Source organism: Chenopodium quinoa, unplaced genomic scaffold (assembly GCF_001683475.1).
Source record: "Chenopodium quinoa cultivar QQ74 unplaced genomic scaffold, ASM168347v1, whole genome shotgun sequence".
In the NCBI taxonomy this organism is placed as follows: domain Eukaryota; kingdom Viridiplantae; phylum Streptophyta; class Magnoliopsida; order Caryophyllales; family Amaranthaceae; genus Chenopodium; species Chenopodium quinoa.
In genome coordinates this window covers 6,793,832-6,809,388 of record NW_018742329.1, presented here as the reverse complement: position 1 = coordinate 6,809,388, position 15,557 = coordinate 6,793,832, and the positions used below count along the sequence as shown (strand labels likewise).

The window sequence follows — 15,557 nt, the reverse complement described above, 5'->3', positions numbered from 1 at the left end:
AGTTCCTAATTTCCCTCTCTCATAAAATATTCATTTCAGCTCAGTTCAGCTCCAATCAGTTCAGTTCAGCTCAATTCAGTAAATATGAACAGAACCTAAATTTTTATTCATTATATGACTATATCATATGGTTTTAAACAAAAAAACTAATTAACAGAAAACCACGACGACGCAAGATGATTACTTAGCGGTTTCACTGTTCATGCGTCATAATATCACATACACCATTTAAGGTCGGAATAGATTGATCACTCGTAATTGGGGGATAGTAGACGTGGTATTGATAGAAACCAAATAAATATAAGCCACGGACATATACATGATATGAGCAATACTCAAATGGACCCTCTCCTCCACACCTCACATGGTTTCTACATAAGTGCACGCAACCAGTGCATCACTTGATCAATGGGTGGGCCCATCTCTATGATAAGACATTAGCTAAGCTAATTAGCAAACATATTAAGTTAATTCTTATTAAAAAAAAATTTAAATTTTTTTTTTATTTCATGAATTATTCTTCAAATTTATCCCTAGCTCTTGTCACGAACCTTACACTATTTAAGAAGATTGGACCCACTTAATATGAAATTATTGATAGTAGTATATCTTTTCAAATAATTTTAGTACACTACCTACTTCTGCATGAAATGAGTAGAAGATCAGCAATTTAGGACTTCTCTTCGTGTCATCATCTAGATTTTAAATTCTACTACCAACTTCGATGGATTTTCCAAGTGTATATATGTTGTTTTTAATTTTATTTCTATATTATATATATTTAAATTGATATATAATACTTGTAAACTACTTAGAAAATATTAATTATGTTTATCCTAATTAGAATGCATGACCAAGCATTTTTTATATAATAATAAAAGGAAAAAAAGAGTCATTAGTGTAAATTAAAGTAATTTGGTTTGATTCAATTGAAATTGTTATACCTTCTACATTATTGACAAATTTTATAGGTGGAAAATGTTGGACATTCTTGGCTGATTAGCCCAAATTAGAATAAGCAAGTATCTTTGACTAGGTACCAATGATTCATTTGAGTCAAAATCCATTTTGAATATTGATAATAAATATTTATCAAGACAAACACAAGCATATGATGTAGGAGATCGACCCAAACAAATTATTATTTCAATAGAATTTCATTTTTATAAAAATCATGTAGCGATAGATAAGTGGAATAGCCCACCAGCCTTACATCTTAACAAGTACTTGTACTTTGTAATTAATAAAAAAAAAACAAAAACAAAGAATAATATCCAAAACCTATTGCTCTATATATACATGTATAAATGTTCAGCAGTTGTGGTTAGTTCTTTTTTCTTCTTTTTTTTTTTATAATTAATTAACTATATGGAAATTAATTCTCCTAATAATAAATTATTTTTACATCAAAATTGCTTTTCACATAGTTTTATTCAAAACTTTATTTAACAATGTATTAAAGGTGATATAATTAAGGTGATAAAACAAGCCTAGCTTGGTGGTAATAACATATCAATTTAAAGAGATAATCCCTCTGTTTCATAATAATCGCATAAATATTGAGGACACAAAGTTTTATTAAAATTGTATAGGGTGGAGACCAAAAGGAGATCTATATAACTATCATGGATCGAAATAATGCTTTATAAAATCTTATCTTAAGATTATTTATATTTTTTTTAGACTTAATCTTTATTAAGGTTATGCAAATGATTTTCTATAATAAAATATACGATTATTATACGATAAATACGAGATAAATACGATTTTGTTAAAAGGAGATAAATAGGGTGGAGACCAAAAGGAGATATATATAACTATCTCGGTTTTGTTAAAAGGAGATAAATACGATTTTCTGATTTAAACTAACAGTTTTTAATGTTTATTTTTAGTAAAACCCTACTTTATGAATGAAGGTACTTTATAAATAAGAGACTTCATTTTCTAAGTAATGTGTGAGTTTATATGTGAAAACCCTAAGAAGCACTTAAGAGTAAGTTTGTTGAGTTAAAGCTTTATCATATTGATTTTGGGTTTCAGAGAGTGAGGGATAGCTCAAGTGGTTAGAGCTCCTCTCCCGATTTCAAGAGACCTTGGGATCGATTCTCATCACCCGCCCTTGTGGCTCTCTAAACACCAAAAATAATAATATTAATTTTAGGTTTCATGTGTAGCTTTCCAATCGTATATTAGTGTTTTAATTCATTGCGTTGTAATTGATTTAATTTTTGGGTGAGAGAAATTCATGTTTTAATCAAAGTTACATAGTGAGAGAGATGAGTGAGTAGTACTCAAGGAGTGATGTTGGCGACTTGAATCCGGGATTCAAGTGGGATATGTGGTTAAGTTCCATTCGTGGTAGCAAGTTCAGGTTGGAACTTGCATTGTGAGAAAGGTTTGATTGTAATAGGTTGTAACTAGGTGTGTTTTTGACATTTATAGTGAAAAGTTGGTTTATAAAAATCCCTAGAGGGTTGAGGTTTTTAACTTCCAGTTGAGCCTTGGAAGGTTAGTTTCCTCGTAAATCTCATGGTGTGCCTTAAAATTAATCCTTTAAGCTTTCTGTTTTATATTCTGCGATAATTGTCCTTACAAAACACTACTAGAAAACAGTCAAATTCCGACGGAATGGTTCCGACGGACATGAAAATCCGTCGGAAAGTGCAAAATTTCCGACGGATTTTATTTCCATCGAACATCCGTCGGAATTTTAATCCGTCGGAAAATTCTTTACGACGGAAATTCCATCAGAAATGTTACATTTTCCAACGGAAAGTAATTCCCTCGAAAATTTCCGACGGAAATTAATTCCGTCGGAAATTTCCGAAGGAATTTAAACCCTTTCCGACGGATTTATGAATTTAAAAAAAAAACACACAAAACCCTAATTAAATCATATTCCCTCTCCCTTTCATTTCTCATTTCTCTCTCCTTTCTCACCGCCTCCTCTCCTCTCTCCTCTTCCCTCTTCTCTTCTCAGTTCTCAGACTTCTCACGCCCTTCTCTTCTCTTCTCATCTCACGCCTTCTCTTTCTCTCTCCTCTCCTTTCTCTCCTCACGCTCTCTTCTCACACCCCCTAGTCTTCTTCTCCTCTCTGATTTTTTCTATGGTGGGTAAAAGCTGAAAATGGTGAGTTCTTATATAACTTTAATGGTTTTAAGGTCAAATTCGACCATGAAAATGCTAGATCTAGAATTTTCATGGTCGAATTTGGCCTTTGTAAACCAAGTTCGAGGTTAAATTTGAAGCTAATTTGATTTTTAAGGTACGTTTTAATGTTTTGAATTTTTTATTAAATTTTTGTGTTGTGGTGTTTGGTTTAGTCGTTCATGATGATGGTTTTAGGAGGGTCGGATTGGGTGTGGGTTCGGTTAGGGTGTGGGTTAGGATTTTGGTGGATCTGGGTTTGGGTTTAGCGGGTTTGGGTTAGGTGAGTTTAGGGTTTGGGAAGATCTGGGTTAGGGTGCGGTGGCGGTGGTTGGTGAATCTGGGTTAGGGTGCGGTGGTGGTGGTTGGTGAATCTGGGTTAGGGTTTGATGATGATAAGTGGGTGATTTGGGTGGGTCTGGGTTAGGATTTGGTGGTGGTGGTGGATGGATCTTGGTTAGTTTAGGGAGTGGCGGTTTGGGCTTAGGGTTGGTGGTGTTCTGAGGTGGTGATGCGCCGCGCCCCTGGTGGCGTGGCGTTTTTTTTTAATTTCTTTAAATCAGTTTCCGACGGAAATTCCGTCGGAATTTCTGACGGATTTGTGGTCGTCGGAACTTTCCGACGGACTTTTCTAGTGCCCAAAAATACCTTCCGACGAAAGGATTCCGTCGGAATTTTCGTCGGAAAAGTGTTTCCGACGGAAATTCTGATGGAAAAGGCTGATTTTCCTACGAAGGGTTCTCTGACGACAGTTTCCGACGGATTTTCGTCGGAAACAGGTTTTCCGACGGAAAACAACGTGTTTTCGAGGGATTTTTTCCGTCAGAAAACAGCAGTTTTCTAGTAGTGAAACTCAATACAATCTCTTGTAGTATTTCATCTTAACTAATAGTATATATTAACCTATTATACCAATCCAAATATTCAAAATAAGTACAATATAAGGCATCCATTGTCTCTTTTCATTTTCTATAATGTACTTGTCTTATAATTATTGATATGTTCATTTTATATAGTGATTTATTACCACCATCCCTTGGTCATAATTAGGAGTATTTTAGCTCTTCGAAGTCACTTTTATTATTAATATGCGCTTCCTAGTGTTTTCTTAGATTTGGTATTGTTTATAGGAAATTGCAGATTTGGAGCATTTTTTCGGACTTATTGGAGCCACTAAGAGCATTGAAGTAGGAGCGCATTCATATGATGATCACAATATGAAGCCCAAGATTGATTTGGAGTAATCAAACCGGTGATTATAGGGCTCAGTGAAGAAGAAGAGTTTGAGGTAGTGGACCGAGCTTCAAGGCCTCAAAGAGGAAATTCAAATTGGGTCAAGAAGTGGCCCAATCAAAGATCCATAGTTGCCCGAGAGCTCCCCCGATCGGGTAGACCCTCGCCCTGACGCGCGCCCGGCTAAGTGAGACAGAAGGAAGGAAAGAGTGCTTTGCTCAGAGGCGTGCCCAACCGGGCGCGAACAAAGCATTCACCCAGCAAAAGGCAGGCCCAGTCAGGCGTGTGTTTTTGAGGGAGCTTTGCTAATTTTTAGTTTGTATTTAATTAGGATTTTTAGCTTAAGTATAATAGGCTTTTATTAAGCGGGATTGACTTATCTCTTTTCATTAGTTAATTTCTCATATTTAGTTTTAAGCTTTGAATCATAACTCATGTTCTCTCTACACTTTAGGTTTATTATTATGCAATTCATTATTTCCGTTTACTTTGGTAACGATTTCTTCCCCTTTTATTTTCAGTAATTTATTTGCTTTGATTAATCATGTCTTGTTTGTTTGCTTTGCTTAGTTTAGATTTTAATATGTGTGATGAGTAGATTTATTTCTGGGTTTATAAAGATCCATATATAATATGGAAAATTTATTATTGTTGATTGTCAATGATTTGGTTGATTTCCTACTGATTGTTTTAATGCTGTGAAATTAGATTACGCCTGATTTAATTATATGAGTTATGCAATATTGATTCAAGAGATGAGAATTGATGTTTAGGCTTAGTTTCAATAGGCAAGAAAGTTAATTTATAAATGGTTAAGTCAAAATTCGAGAGATACGATTTAATACTGGTAGATTAATTTTGTGGTTATAATACATAGCGAAAGCCCTTTATGATCTGTATGATCTGATTAATTGATGTATTGATGATTGATTATTGTGTATTACCCTGACATATTATTTATTGGTGAACCTATACCCCATGCTTTGTTTTATTATTATTCCTATAATTCTTAATCGCTTTAGTTTAAATTATTCTTTTTAGTTTATTTCTCTTAATAACAATTTGGTTACTTAATAATTTTGATTATTTTAATTAATTAGGAATAGAAAGACTTGTTTTCGTGTGGATTCGACCCTACTTCCCTATCTGTTTTAGTTAGAGGACTTATGTAATTCTTTTGATTAGGAGATACGACTTTATACTATCAATTATCAAAGCAAGTACAATATGATTAGGTGATTCAAAATGTCTAGCTATTACGACATACATTTTCTTATTAAAAATTATCTACCTAGCATTAGCAGAATTTATATATAAACACCCACGTTAGTTTAAGGTTTTTAATTAGAAAAAAAAAATGGACATTTTGTGAGAAATTACCTTTTAAAGCATTTTTTTGCGAGAAACTACCTTATAATAAAATGTTGTAAAAAACTATCTTATAAAAGCTAAATGTTGTAACATACTACCCTTGGTCGGAAAGTGAGAGTTGACTTAATTTTTTCCGGCGTTGACCTAGTAATGTGCCGGTCACGTGACGTTTAATTCATCTTTCCTCATTTTTTCCCCTAATTTTCCCCGAGCCTATCCATATAATACCCAAGATGAATTAAATATCATGTGACCGGCACATGACTTGGTCAACGCCGGAAAAATTTAGTCAACTCTCACTTTCCGACCAAGGGTAGTTTCTTACTACATTTAGCTTTTATAAGGTAGTTTTTTACAACATTTTTTTATAAGGTAGTTTCTCGCAAAAAAAATTGTTTTAAAAAGTAGTTTCTTACAAATGTCATAATAAAATCGACTAGCCTTAACATTTTGGTTATGATAAAATTAAAGAGCGAGTGAAAAGATGGAGTGTCAAATATGGTAGTGGCAAATGAGAAAAGTAGTTATTGCAGGAAATAAAAGGAAAATGGTGGTAATGAGAGTGTGAGAGCTGAGGGAAGGGAGGTTGTGTTAATGTTGGTGGTAGCAGCATGGAGAAGGTCGGAGGTCACTATAGGAGGAAGAGATCAATGGCATATGCAGGATTCACGTATAGGAAGTGCACAATTATATACTTAATAGACATTCACGTTGTATTCAGCAAAAATAATGGTTGGGAAAAATGTTTTAACAATGTATTCAAATTCTAGACTAGAGTGACAATTCAAGAAAGTTTAAGAGACACTTAGATAATTAGCCAGTTACACTCACTTACTGTTATAAGGCTGCTTTAAATTTTACTTTAATGAACATGAAGGGTATGAAAAGGCAGATACCCTTAATCCGCCCCTCTTCAGAGATATAAAGGGAAAAAGAAAAGGTAGATAGGTTATTGTACATAAAATATATTCATCGGAGTTTTTTGATTGATGGTTGAGGAAAAGAAAAGGTAAATTTTAAATGCTCGCTAATTTTTTTTACTAGAGTATATAATTAGTAACACCTTAAATGACAAAAAGCAAAATAATGTATTCCCTCCGTCCCTAAATTACATTCCTCCTTTCTATTTTTGGTATTTCAAAATTACATTCTTTCTTTCTATTTTTGGTAATTTTTTTAGTAAATCAACTCTATTTTTCTGTTTTATATTTAATGCTTTCTCACTCATCCTTACCTAATCTCACTCATAATCCTTGTGCCAAATTACAATGAATATAATTGGTTAAAAAATTTCAATTAGGAGCATGTGATTGGTCCTTTTTTTTTTGCAAAGGATTGATGACATGTCATGAGTAATAACTAATCTATCTTTTACTTCCCATTGCATTATCTAATTATTGTTATTTGTCTTATTCTTCTTTCCTTAATTCCCGTGTAAATTTCCAAACATGAATAACATGAATGTAATTTAGGGACGGAGGGAGTACTAAATTCGATCTATCCCACCGAGTTGAAGGACAAGCACCACGTAGTAACTAACACTAGTAGTTTAGGGAGAGTCAAAGCACTTCACAAACCTTAGAGGTTATTGTCTCTTAGAGTTAGATAAAGTAGAAAGCTCGCTTTTCATTGAAAGCCACAACCCACATGATCTTGCTTGGGGATATTGAATGATCTTCATTTCTTCCACCCAAAACAAAACAAAAACAAATAAATGAATGCATCAAAAACAAAATCTATTCATTTCTTTCAGTCACTCAGATTTTATTCACTTGACTTGTTTCAATCTACTTGTATTTTCTACGGATAATAACAGTCCAAAAACAAACCCTTATTAATATTATAGACCCAAAAAAAAAATATATATTTATTTATCTACTTGTTTTTCTCCAACATAAAAACAATGTTTAGTGGACCCACGTATAAATAGACTTTCCAACAACTCTTACCTGGCCGTCAATCATTTTTTGACACGTGTAATTATTTGATTTAATTTTTTATGAACACCTCAAAAATTTATGAAACATAATGGTATATTTCTGTTGTGTTGTACTCGAACTTATTTGGTTGTCCTAATCATGGTAGGATAAAATGACTGATAATTAACGAAAGCAACTCTTTAGGAAATGTTATTGTAATTGTTTTACACCATAATTGGGTGTAATGGTGGATTGCTAAATAATGCCACAATGTAATGATGCAATACAAGTTTCACTCACACACATATATAATATCATAATCTTCTAATAGTTTCTTAAATTGGTATTTTAATTTGAACTCCTTCAATTCCATCGAATTGGTGGTAGTCCTGTACTCCCCCCCCCCCTTTTTTTTTTGTACCACAATATGATTTTTACATTCATCTACATCAATTTCCGGAGATCAAACCTTTATACTTATTGCTTATTATATATATCGGGAAAAAATGAGGTAGTATGCAATTTTTTCACCGAAAAAAGTTTGTACACCTAAAGTTATAAAAAAAAAATAAATAAATAATAAAAAAAAAAGAAGAAGAAGAGGAATTATACGTAGATTGTTAAAGAATTCCTCTTAAATGAAGTGTTAGATAAAGGAACAAGAGAGATTAAAAAAAATAGCTTGTTTCTCAATGCACTAACACATTATCATTGAGTTTCTAATAGTATAAAAAATTTAAAATTTGATATTTTAAAACTATACACTGTAAAAAATCTAACATGATCTCACAAAATTTAACCTATATTTATTTATGCTACTCCCTTCGTGGCAAGTTAATTGCAAAATTTATTATTTTTTATATATAAAAAATCCTTCTCATTAATCTCATTTTAAGGAACATCTCATTTGACCCTATAATATATTTGTTGTTGTTGTACTTCTTGTTTAGTAAGAACTCAATACTGCAGAGCACCTCACTTTCGATTTAAAAAGTTGCACAATTTTTTTTTATTGGTTTTTTTTTTTTGTTTCTCCTACAAGGAAAATTTGTCAAAATAAAACTTTTAAAAGCACCATTTTGTGGAAAAAAAAATCTTTTAAAATCTTTTTAGTTCAAAAAAACCACCATGTTCATTTTTTTTTTAAGAGGAGACCTATTTCCCTAATTACCCTTTAATTAACTTAATTAGACTCTCATTTCTTCCGTTTTCTTCTAATTGACCTCTAACCCACCAAATTACTAAATAATTAGATTTAATATTAATATATATTAAAAAAAAAAACCACCACCCCCTCCTCCCCTTCCTCCTTCCCTTCTTCCTCCTTCCTCCTCCCATGGCATCAACCCCTTCCCCCACGGGACCCGCTGTCCATATCCCCCACCTTCGGCGACCTCCACCATCGCCAGACAATCCTCCCTTTCACTCTAATCACCACCTGACAACAACCTCCTTGATTTTGAAAACCCTAGAAAATTGATTTAGGGGTCTTTAATTTTGTGCATCTTGCTTGCAATTGATGCTTGTTTTGGCTTTGATTATGTTTGTATGTGATGCTAGGATGATTTGGAAGCAAATTGCAATCGATTTGGACTAGATTTGAGCATGTTTGAGTAAATAAGAGCCAAAAATTCGAAGGGGGTGGTGGCGCCAACAAGGATTAGGGGGAAAGGGAGGGTCAACCGACAATAATGGAGATAGGTCATCGGAGGTGTAGAGGTTTGGGCGGCGGGTCCAGTGGGTGAGGGGGTTGCTTCCAAGGGAGGGGGAAAGGGAGAAAGAAGGGGAATGGGTGGTTAGTTGGTGGTTTGGGTGGTGATTTATTTTTTATGTATAAATTTAATCTAATTTTTAAGTAATTGGGCGAGTTAGAGGTTAATTAGAAGAAATGGGAGAAAATTAGAGTCTAATTAAGTTAATTAAAGGATAATTAGGGAAATGGATTTCATTTCGCAAAAATAATGAACGTTGTGGTTTTTTTTTTAACCAAAAAGCTTTTAAAAGGTTTTTTTCGCAAATTGGTGATTTTAAAAGTTTTTTTTTTTTTTTGACAAATTTTCATTAAATCAAACATCTCCACTAAATACAGTTTAAGCTCCATATTATAAATCTATGAGCCCCTTTGGTCATCACTCTCCAAATTAATGTAAACTATGAGTTCAAACTGTTATCCCAAACAACCTTGAAACGAAAGGAATATATACGTAAACAATAATGGTAAAAGTGAACTAATTAGTATTAAAAGTCAACATGACCTAACTAAGGGCGTGTTTACGTTTACTGAACTCAACTGAACTGAGCTAAATTGAATATTTTATGAGAGAAGGAAATTAGAAGCTGAACTAGACTGAATTGAACTGAATTGAATAGAGTCGAACTGAACTGAACTGAAATTAAGGTGAAGTGAACAGACCCTTAAAATTAGAGAAAAAAAGTAATAATTAGTAAATACTAAAATATGCATAACCTTTTATTAAAAGAAATTGACCTGTGTATTTCACAAAAGTGAGAGTTATTGAAATTGGAACCGGTAAGGGTCTGGAATCGAAATTGATTGGACCCGGTAGTTCCAATTCCGGGTAATAAATTAAGGAACCGGTTACAACTGGTTCCAATTCCAATTCTCAATATTTTGGACCTGGAACCGGTTGGGTACCCGGTTACCCAATAATTATTAAACTAAACGTATTTAAAGAACAAACTTATGTTAGAATGTATTTAGTTATTAACATTAAAAAATATTATAATAATACTAAACATAGATAAAATAGCTTTATGTATATGTAAATATAATTATTAAACGTTAAAAATGAAAATGGATCAAAATATTGTATTAAAATTTAACAATTGTGTATATTAGTGGGTATCCAGAACCGGAAACAGTACTGGTACCCGGTGGTTCCAATACCAATTCCTAAATTTTAGGACCCGCTTAAAGTGATTCCAATTCCAATTCTAGATTTTAGTACCCGGTGTCAACCAGTTTTAAGTCCGGCTCCTAAAATTTTAACCGGGTACCCGGTTTGCTCACCCCTACGGAGAATAGTAAGTAATCATTTTGTTAGGCATCTATCGGATACCTAACATATATACGCATCCACATGAGTACATGACTACATGTATGCCTTGTATGGGGTGCTATTTCAATCGGAAATCAATACGTAGTAGAATGATTTATTAAATGTTAGGCAACTATCGTTTCATTGTTGGCTTGTTGCTAGTATCATCTCTTCATCTGTACGTTAAAATTCAATTGAGAGCAACACTATTGTCCATACATTCATAACAATTCTTTTTCAAATTTACACCTTATTATTAAGTCGCATAAACATAATAGAGGGTGAATTCGAAATTAACTAAAAGCCGCAAAATCGATCTTCTGGATCAAATCCTACCTCCAATTCATTGTCTTAATATTTTCTAGTACAAATATTAAAATAGGTGATGAGTGTGGACATCTACTTTTGGTTTCTTGTCCCAACCAATTTTTGGTCCTCTGTCCCGACCAAAAGTATTATGACGATAAATAAAACCATCATTGTGTTGGATCAACGTGAAGAATACTTATATATTGCTAATTAAGGCAAACACATAAAACCACTAGCTTGACCCAATACGAAATGGACCAAAGCTAACTAAAACTAAGCCCGATCAATAAATAGGCCTAATCACGAGATTAAACCTAATTTTGATAGATTTAAAGGTGCCTAGGTTAAAATCAAGGCTGCCACAGAAAAAAAACGGGCACAACTAAAGGAGTTGCGCTGCCTCGCACGTGCAACCAACAAGGTTGCGTGTGACGCCCATCGCAACCTCAAGTGATGCGTTTGAGGTTGCGCTAGCGGAAGATTTAGAATTTCATAAAAATACTAAATTGAATCTTACCATAAAGCCACTGCACGCGCAAAACAATTGATTGTGTTGCCATCAACAGCGCAACTAAATCACTTGCGCGCGGCCTTTCAAGATGCGTGCGCCGAGATGTGCGCGCCACCTGCTGCAGTAAAATGTTCAAAACCCTAAATTCACCCATTCCCTATATATAGAGGTTCAATATGAAGCTTTGGGGACAAAAATTAACCCGAAAGTTAGCAGAAACTTTGTGAACTTATGCATTAATCATTCCCCTTGTCCTAAACACTCACCCTTTTAATTGTTTGTTCTTACGGTGGAGGAACCCGAACAACAAGGAGTCCATAAGAGTTCTAAATGAAGATCTAGCAAGGAAAAATGGTAAATTCTCAATCACTTAGATAAATCACCTTTTCTTTTCTTGTTTAAACAACTAATCCGTGTTGCTTGATCACCCTAAACAAACTCTAATTAATTAATTCACATAGTATTCTCTCATTAATCAAGACTAGAAATTGAATAATTAATTGATTGTTTTATCACTTAAGCCAAGGCGAATCTTGTTTGTTTTTGTTCTTTCACGAATTTGAATAAGTAAGAATAATGACATTTATGTGATTCCTACATTATTAATGCGTGTAAATAAAATCAACTAACTTAATTTTAGGTATCACGTTACATATATTGTTTGGTAATAAAATTGTGATAAAGGAAGATCTAGTAGAGTCCGCATTTGGGCTAGAATAGGGATTCCTCCCTACAAGAATGTTATTTTAGTACCTCGCTCCCGAACTCATTTTTGGTACACATAGACCAATTTGGATAAGGGTAATAAACTTATGATTAATGCTAAATATTTTCTGAACTCTACTTGAGATAAAAGCATAAACGAGGTTTATGAGTTTTCTTGAAAGTCATTAGCGACTCCTTATTAGCTTCTTACAAAAAAGCGTAATGATAAAATCAATTCTAATTCAATGGTAAAGTCCTAGACTTTTAAAGGTTATGGGCATAGAGGAGAAGGATCCTCTACGATGGGCATACCCTCCACACAATGAGTAAGTGTAAATTAATGAAGATATTACCTCCGATTTTTTTTAGTTGTAACTTTGAAATATTTTATATCTCACAAATAATACCCTAAAGTTGCAAGTAATAAAAGTCGGAGGTAGTAGTTATAGTGAAATAGAGTATAAAAAATAGTGAGTGTAACAAAACGTGGATAATGTAAGAGAGACTGAATACAAATATGTAGGAAAATTGGCTTGTCTTAAAGGTATTTAATTATTTATATGCTCATTATTATTTTATTTTTGAAGAAGACCTTATACATTCAAAGTGGTAAAAAAAAGGGGGTCTTTATAAATCACTTTTGTTGTGAGGAGGGAACTTGACGTCGGCGGGGCGGAACTATGTTGGTGCATGGTGAGTCACGTGACTCACCAGCAAAAAAAATGATTTTTTTTTGAAAAAAAAAAATACCAAAGAGACCTCCTATTATAGATAGGCGGTCTCTTTGCTGCTATTGCTTCCTAACACTGTCAGGGCTTTTTTTTTCATTAAAGAGACCTGTTATATTTAATAACAGGTCTCTTAAGTTATCTCACTATTTTATTTTTTTTATTTTATTTTTTGTGTACTCCGTATAATTTGTTAATAATTCTTGTACAATAAAGTTAATTTAATGTAATAATTTTATAGTACTATTTGTTTGTAACATGTTATTTATTTGGAGTACGTAATTTCGACTTGTAAGCTTGAATTTTTAAGTACTATTGTAGTATGGATTTTATGTCCTATTTTTGGATTGAAAACATTTTGGTGAAATATATTTTTTATATATACATATATATATAATTTTTGGATTGAAACAAGTGATCAGTTATTGGTGACTCACCAATTCGAAAATCCTGGATCCGCCACTGGACGTCGGAATACGGCTATTGACTTCACTTTTTTAGCGTTGATCATCACGTGTGTGGCACATGAGAAGGAAATTTATTGATAAGTTTAAGTTGACATCAATGATGTCGAGGAAGGAGGAGGTAAAAAGTTAATGAAAAAAAAAGTTACTTGAAATTCAGGTGATATAGTCAAATAGGCTTATTATGAGAAAATAAGTAGTAAGTTAATATTATTCAGGGTTCATTATTAAAAATGTTGTATTATTTTGGGAGAATGAGACATATATTTGATAAATTCTATTAAATTTTAATTACTTGATAGAATTTATAATATTAATTAGTTAATGATTTTCAACTAATCGTGATTCATAATAACTAAATTAATATTTAGTTCCACTTTAAAATCGACCATGACTTATCCTACTACGATACATAGTTATGAAAATTAATTATATTATTTTGACACGCCTATTATAACACATTCCACGCCATGGCCACTTCTAATCTTAACACGTAGAAGAGTGTCATAAGCAAATATATAGAATTAATAAGAATAAAAAAAAAAGTATTTCCTACATTACTTTGCAAGTTCAAAACCTTGTGTCCTAAGTTAAAAATTGTATCGTCATTTGCACCTTATAAAGCACATATAAAAATAATGTTATGACACAAAATACTAGTGTAAATTTATTTTTTCCATGCAAAATCTTGCTTACCTCCAAACTCCTAAAAACGCTAAGTCCAAAAACCCTCCCAAAATTATTGAACTCGGTGAATGCTAATGAAATGAAAAATGGACCCCCCCCCCTCCCCCTTTTTTGTATATTGCTCGATCCAAAACGCCAAGTACATACACATACCCCATACACTCTTTCTCTTTCTCTCTTTCTCTCCTCTTTTTTTTCCTTCTTTTTAGAGAGAGAAACAAAAATAATAATTCACACCATAAAATTCATCCAAAGTTATAAGAACAAGAAGAAGAATTAAAAGTTGTACAATTTTTGTACCCTTTTTTTAAAAAAGCTATTAATACACAACAATTTCATTTACTCTTTTTATTACACACTTCCTTTTGTGTTATTAGTTTTTCATTGTCATTATGATGAGGTGACAACAAAAAAAAAATTTACAATAATTTTGTAGAAAGATTATAATGAAGAACACCATAAGGTGTTGCATATCTTGCATCCTCCCGTGCGGAGCACTAGACGTGATCCGCATCGTACACTCGAACGGCCGTGTCGAGGAGATCTCCGGCACAATACGTGCCGAAGACATAATGAAGGCTCACCCTAAACACATCCTTAAGAAACCAACTTCTCGTTCGACATCCGACGTCGAGTCGATCGACTCGCACCACCGTGGGCCCACCATTGTGGTGGTCCCACCCGACGCGCAACTCCAACGTGGGAAGATCTATTTTCTCATACCAATCATCGATCATAATAACAATAAGAAAAAGACAAACTCATCATCAAAGAAGTCCACATCATCGCCGACCTCACCGTCGGTTGTTGCTGCCCCCGTGGGATCGGGGGCAGCTTCATCGACGGTGAGACGGAAAAGAAAGGAGCATAAAAGTCGGAGTAATTCGATATCATTAGCAGCTGCTAATATTGTATTATCGTCTACAACAGAAGAAGATGATAAGTATTTGAGTGATATATTAAGTGAGAAAGTAATATCAAGTCATAGAGAAAAAAGAAGAGGAAGAGTTGCAGTTTGGAGGCCACATTTAGAGAGTATTACTGAAACTCTTAGTGAAGCTGCTTCAAGTGATCATTAATTTAAATCAATCATATCATTTGGTGTGTTTTTTTGTGTTAATTTTTTTTTTTTTTTTTTTTTTTTTTTTTACTTTTTCTTTTGTTTTTCTATTGGTTATTTGATAAGTTTTTGATTAATAATTATCCAATAGGGGGTCAAAGAAAAAGGAAAAAAAAAAAGGAAGAAGAAGAAGGTATGTTATAAGATGATGATGAACATTTTTGTGTAAAAATGGTAAAAGTGAAATTAAATATGCTTACATGTTAATTATATACTTTAAAGTTTAGTTTGATAAATTAAATGGGAAATGTTAATTAAGTTGAAGTGAAAGCAATTGTATGAATATTGAACTTTTTTTTGTTA

At 33.1% G+C, this 15,557-nt stretch overlaps 1 protein-coding gene across 1 annotated transcript; it reads left to right on the top strand.

Annotated features, from left to right (window-relative positions):
- Positions 1 to 14,118: 14,118 nt before the first annotated feature.
- Positions 14,119 to 15,557, top strand: LOC110691180. The gene has a single exon (XM_021868102.1). The coding sequence runs from the start codon at positions 14,581 to 14,583 to the stop codon at positions 15,211 to 15,213; it is 633 nt and encodes a 210-aa protein (XP_021723794.1). The 5' UTR covers positions 14,119 to 14,580; the 3' UTR covers positions 15,214 to 15,557.

Coding starts and splice junctions, on each gene's coding strand:
- LOC110691180 (XM_021868102.1), top strand. CDS start 14,581: ATGAAGAACACCATAAGGTGTTGCATATCTTGCATCCTCCCGTGCGGA.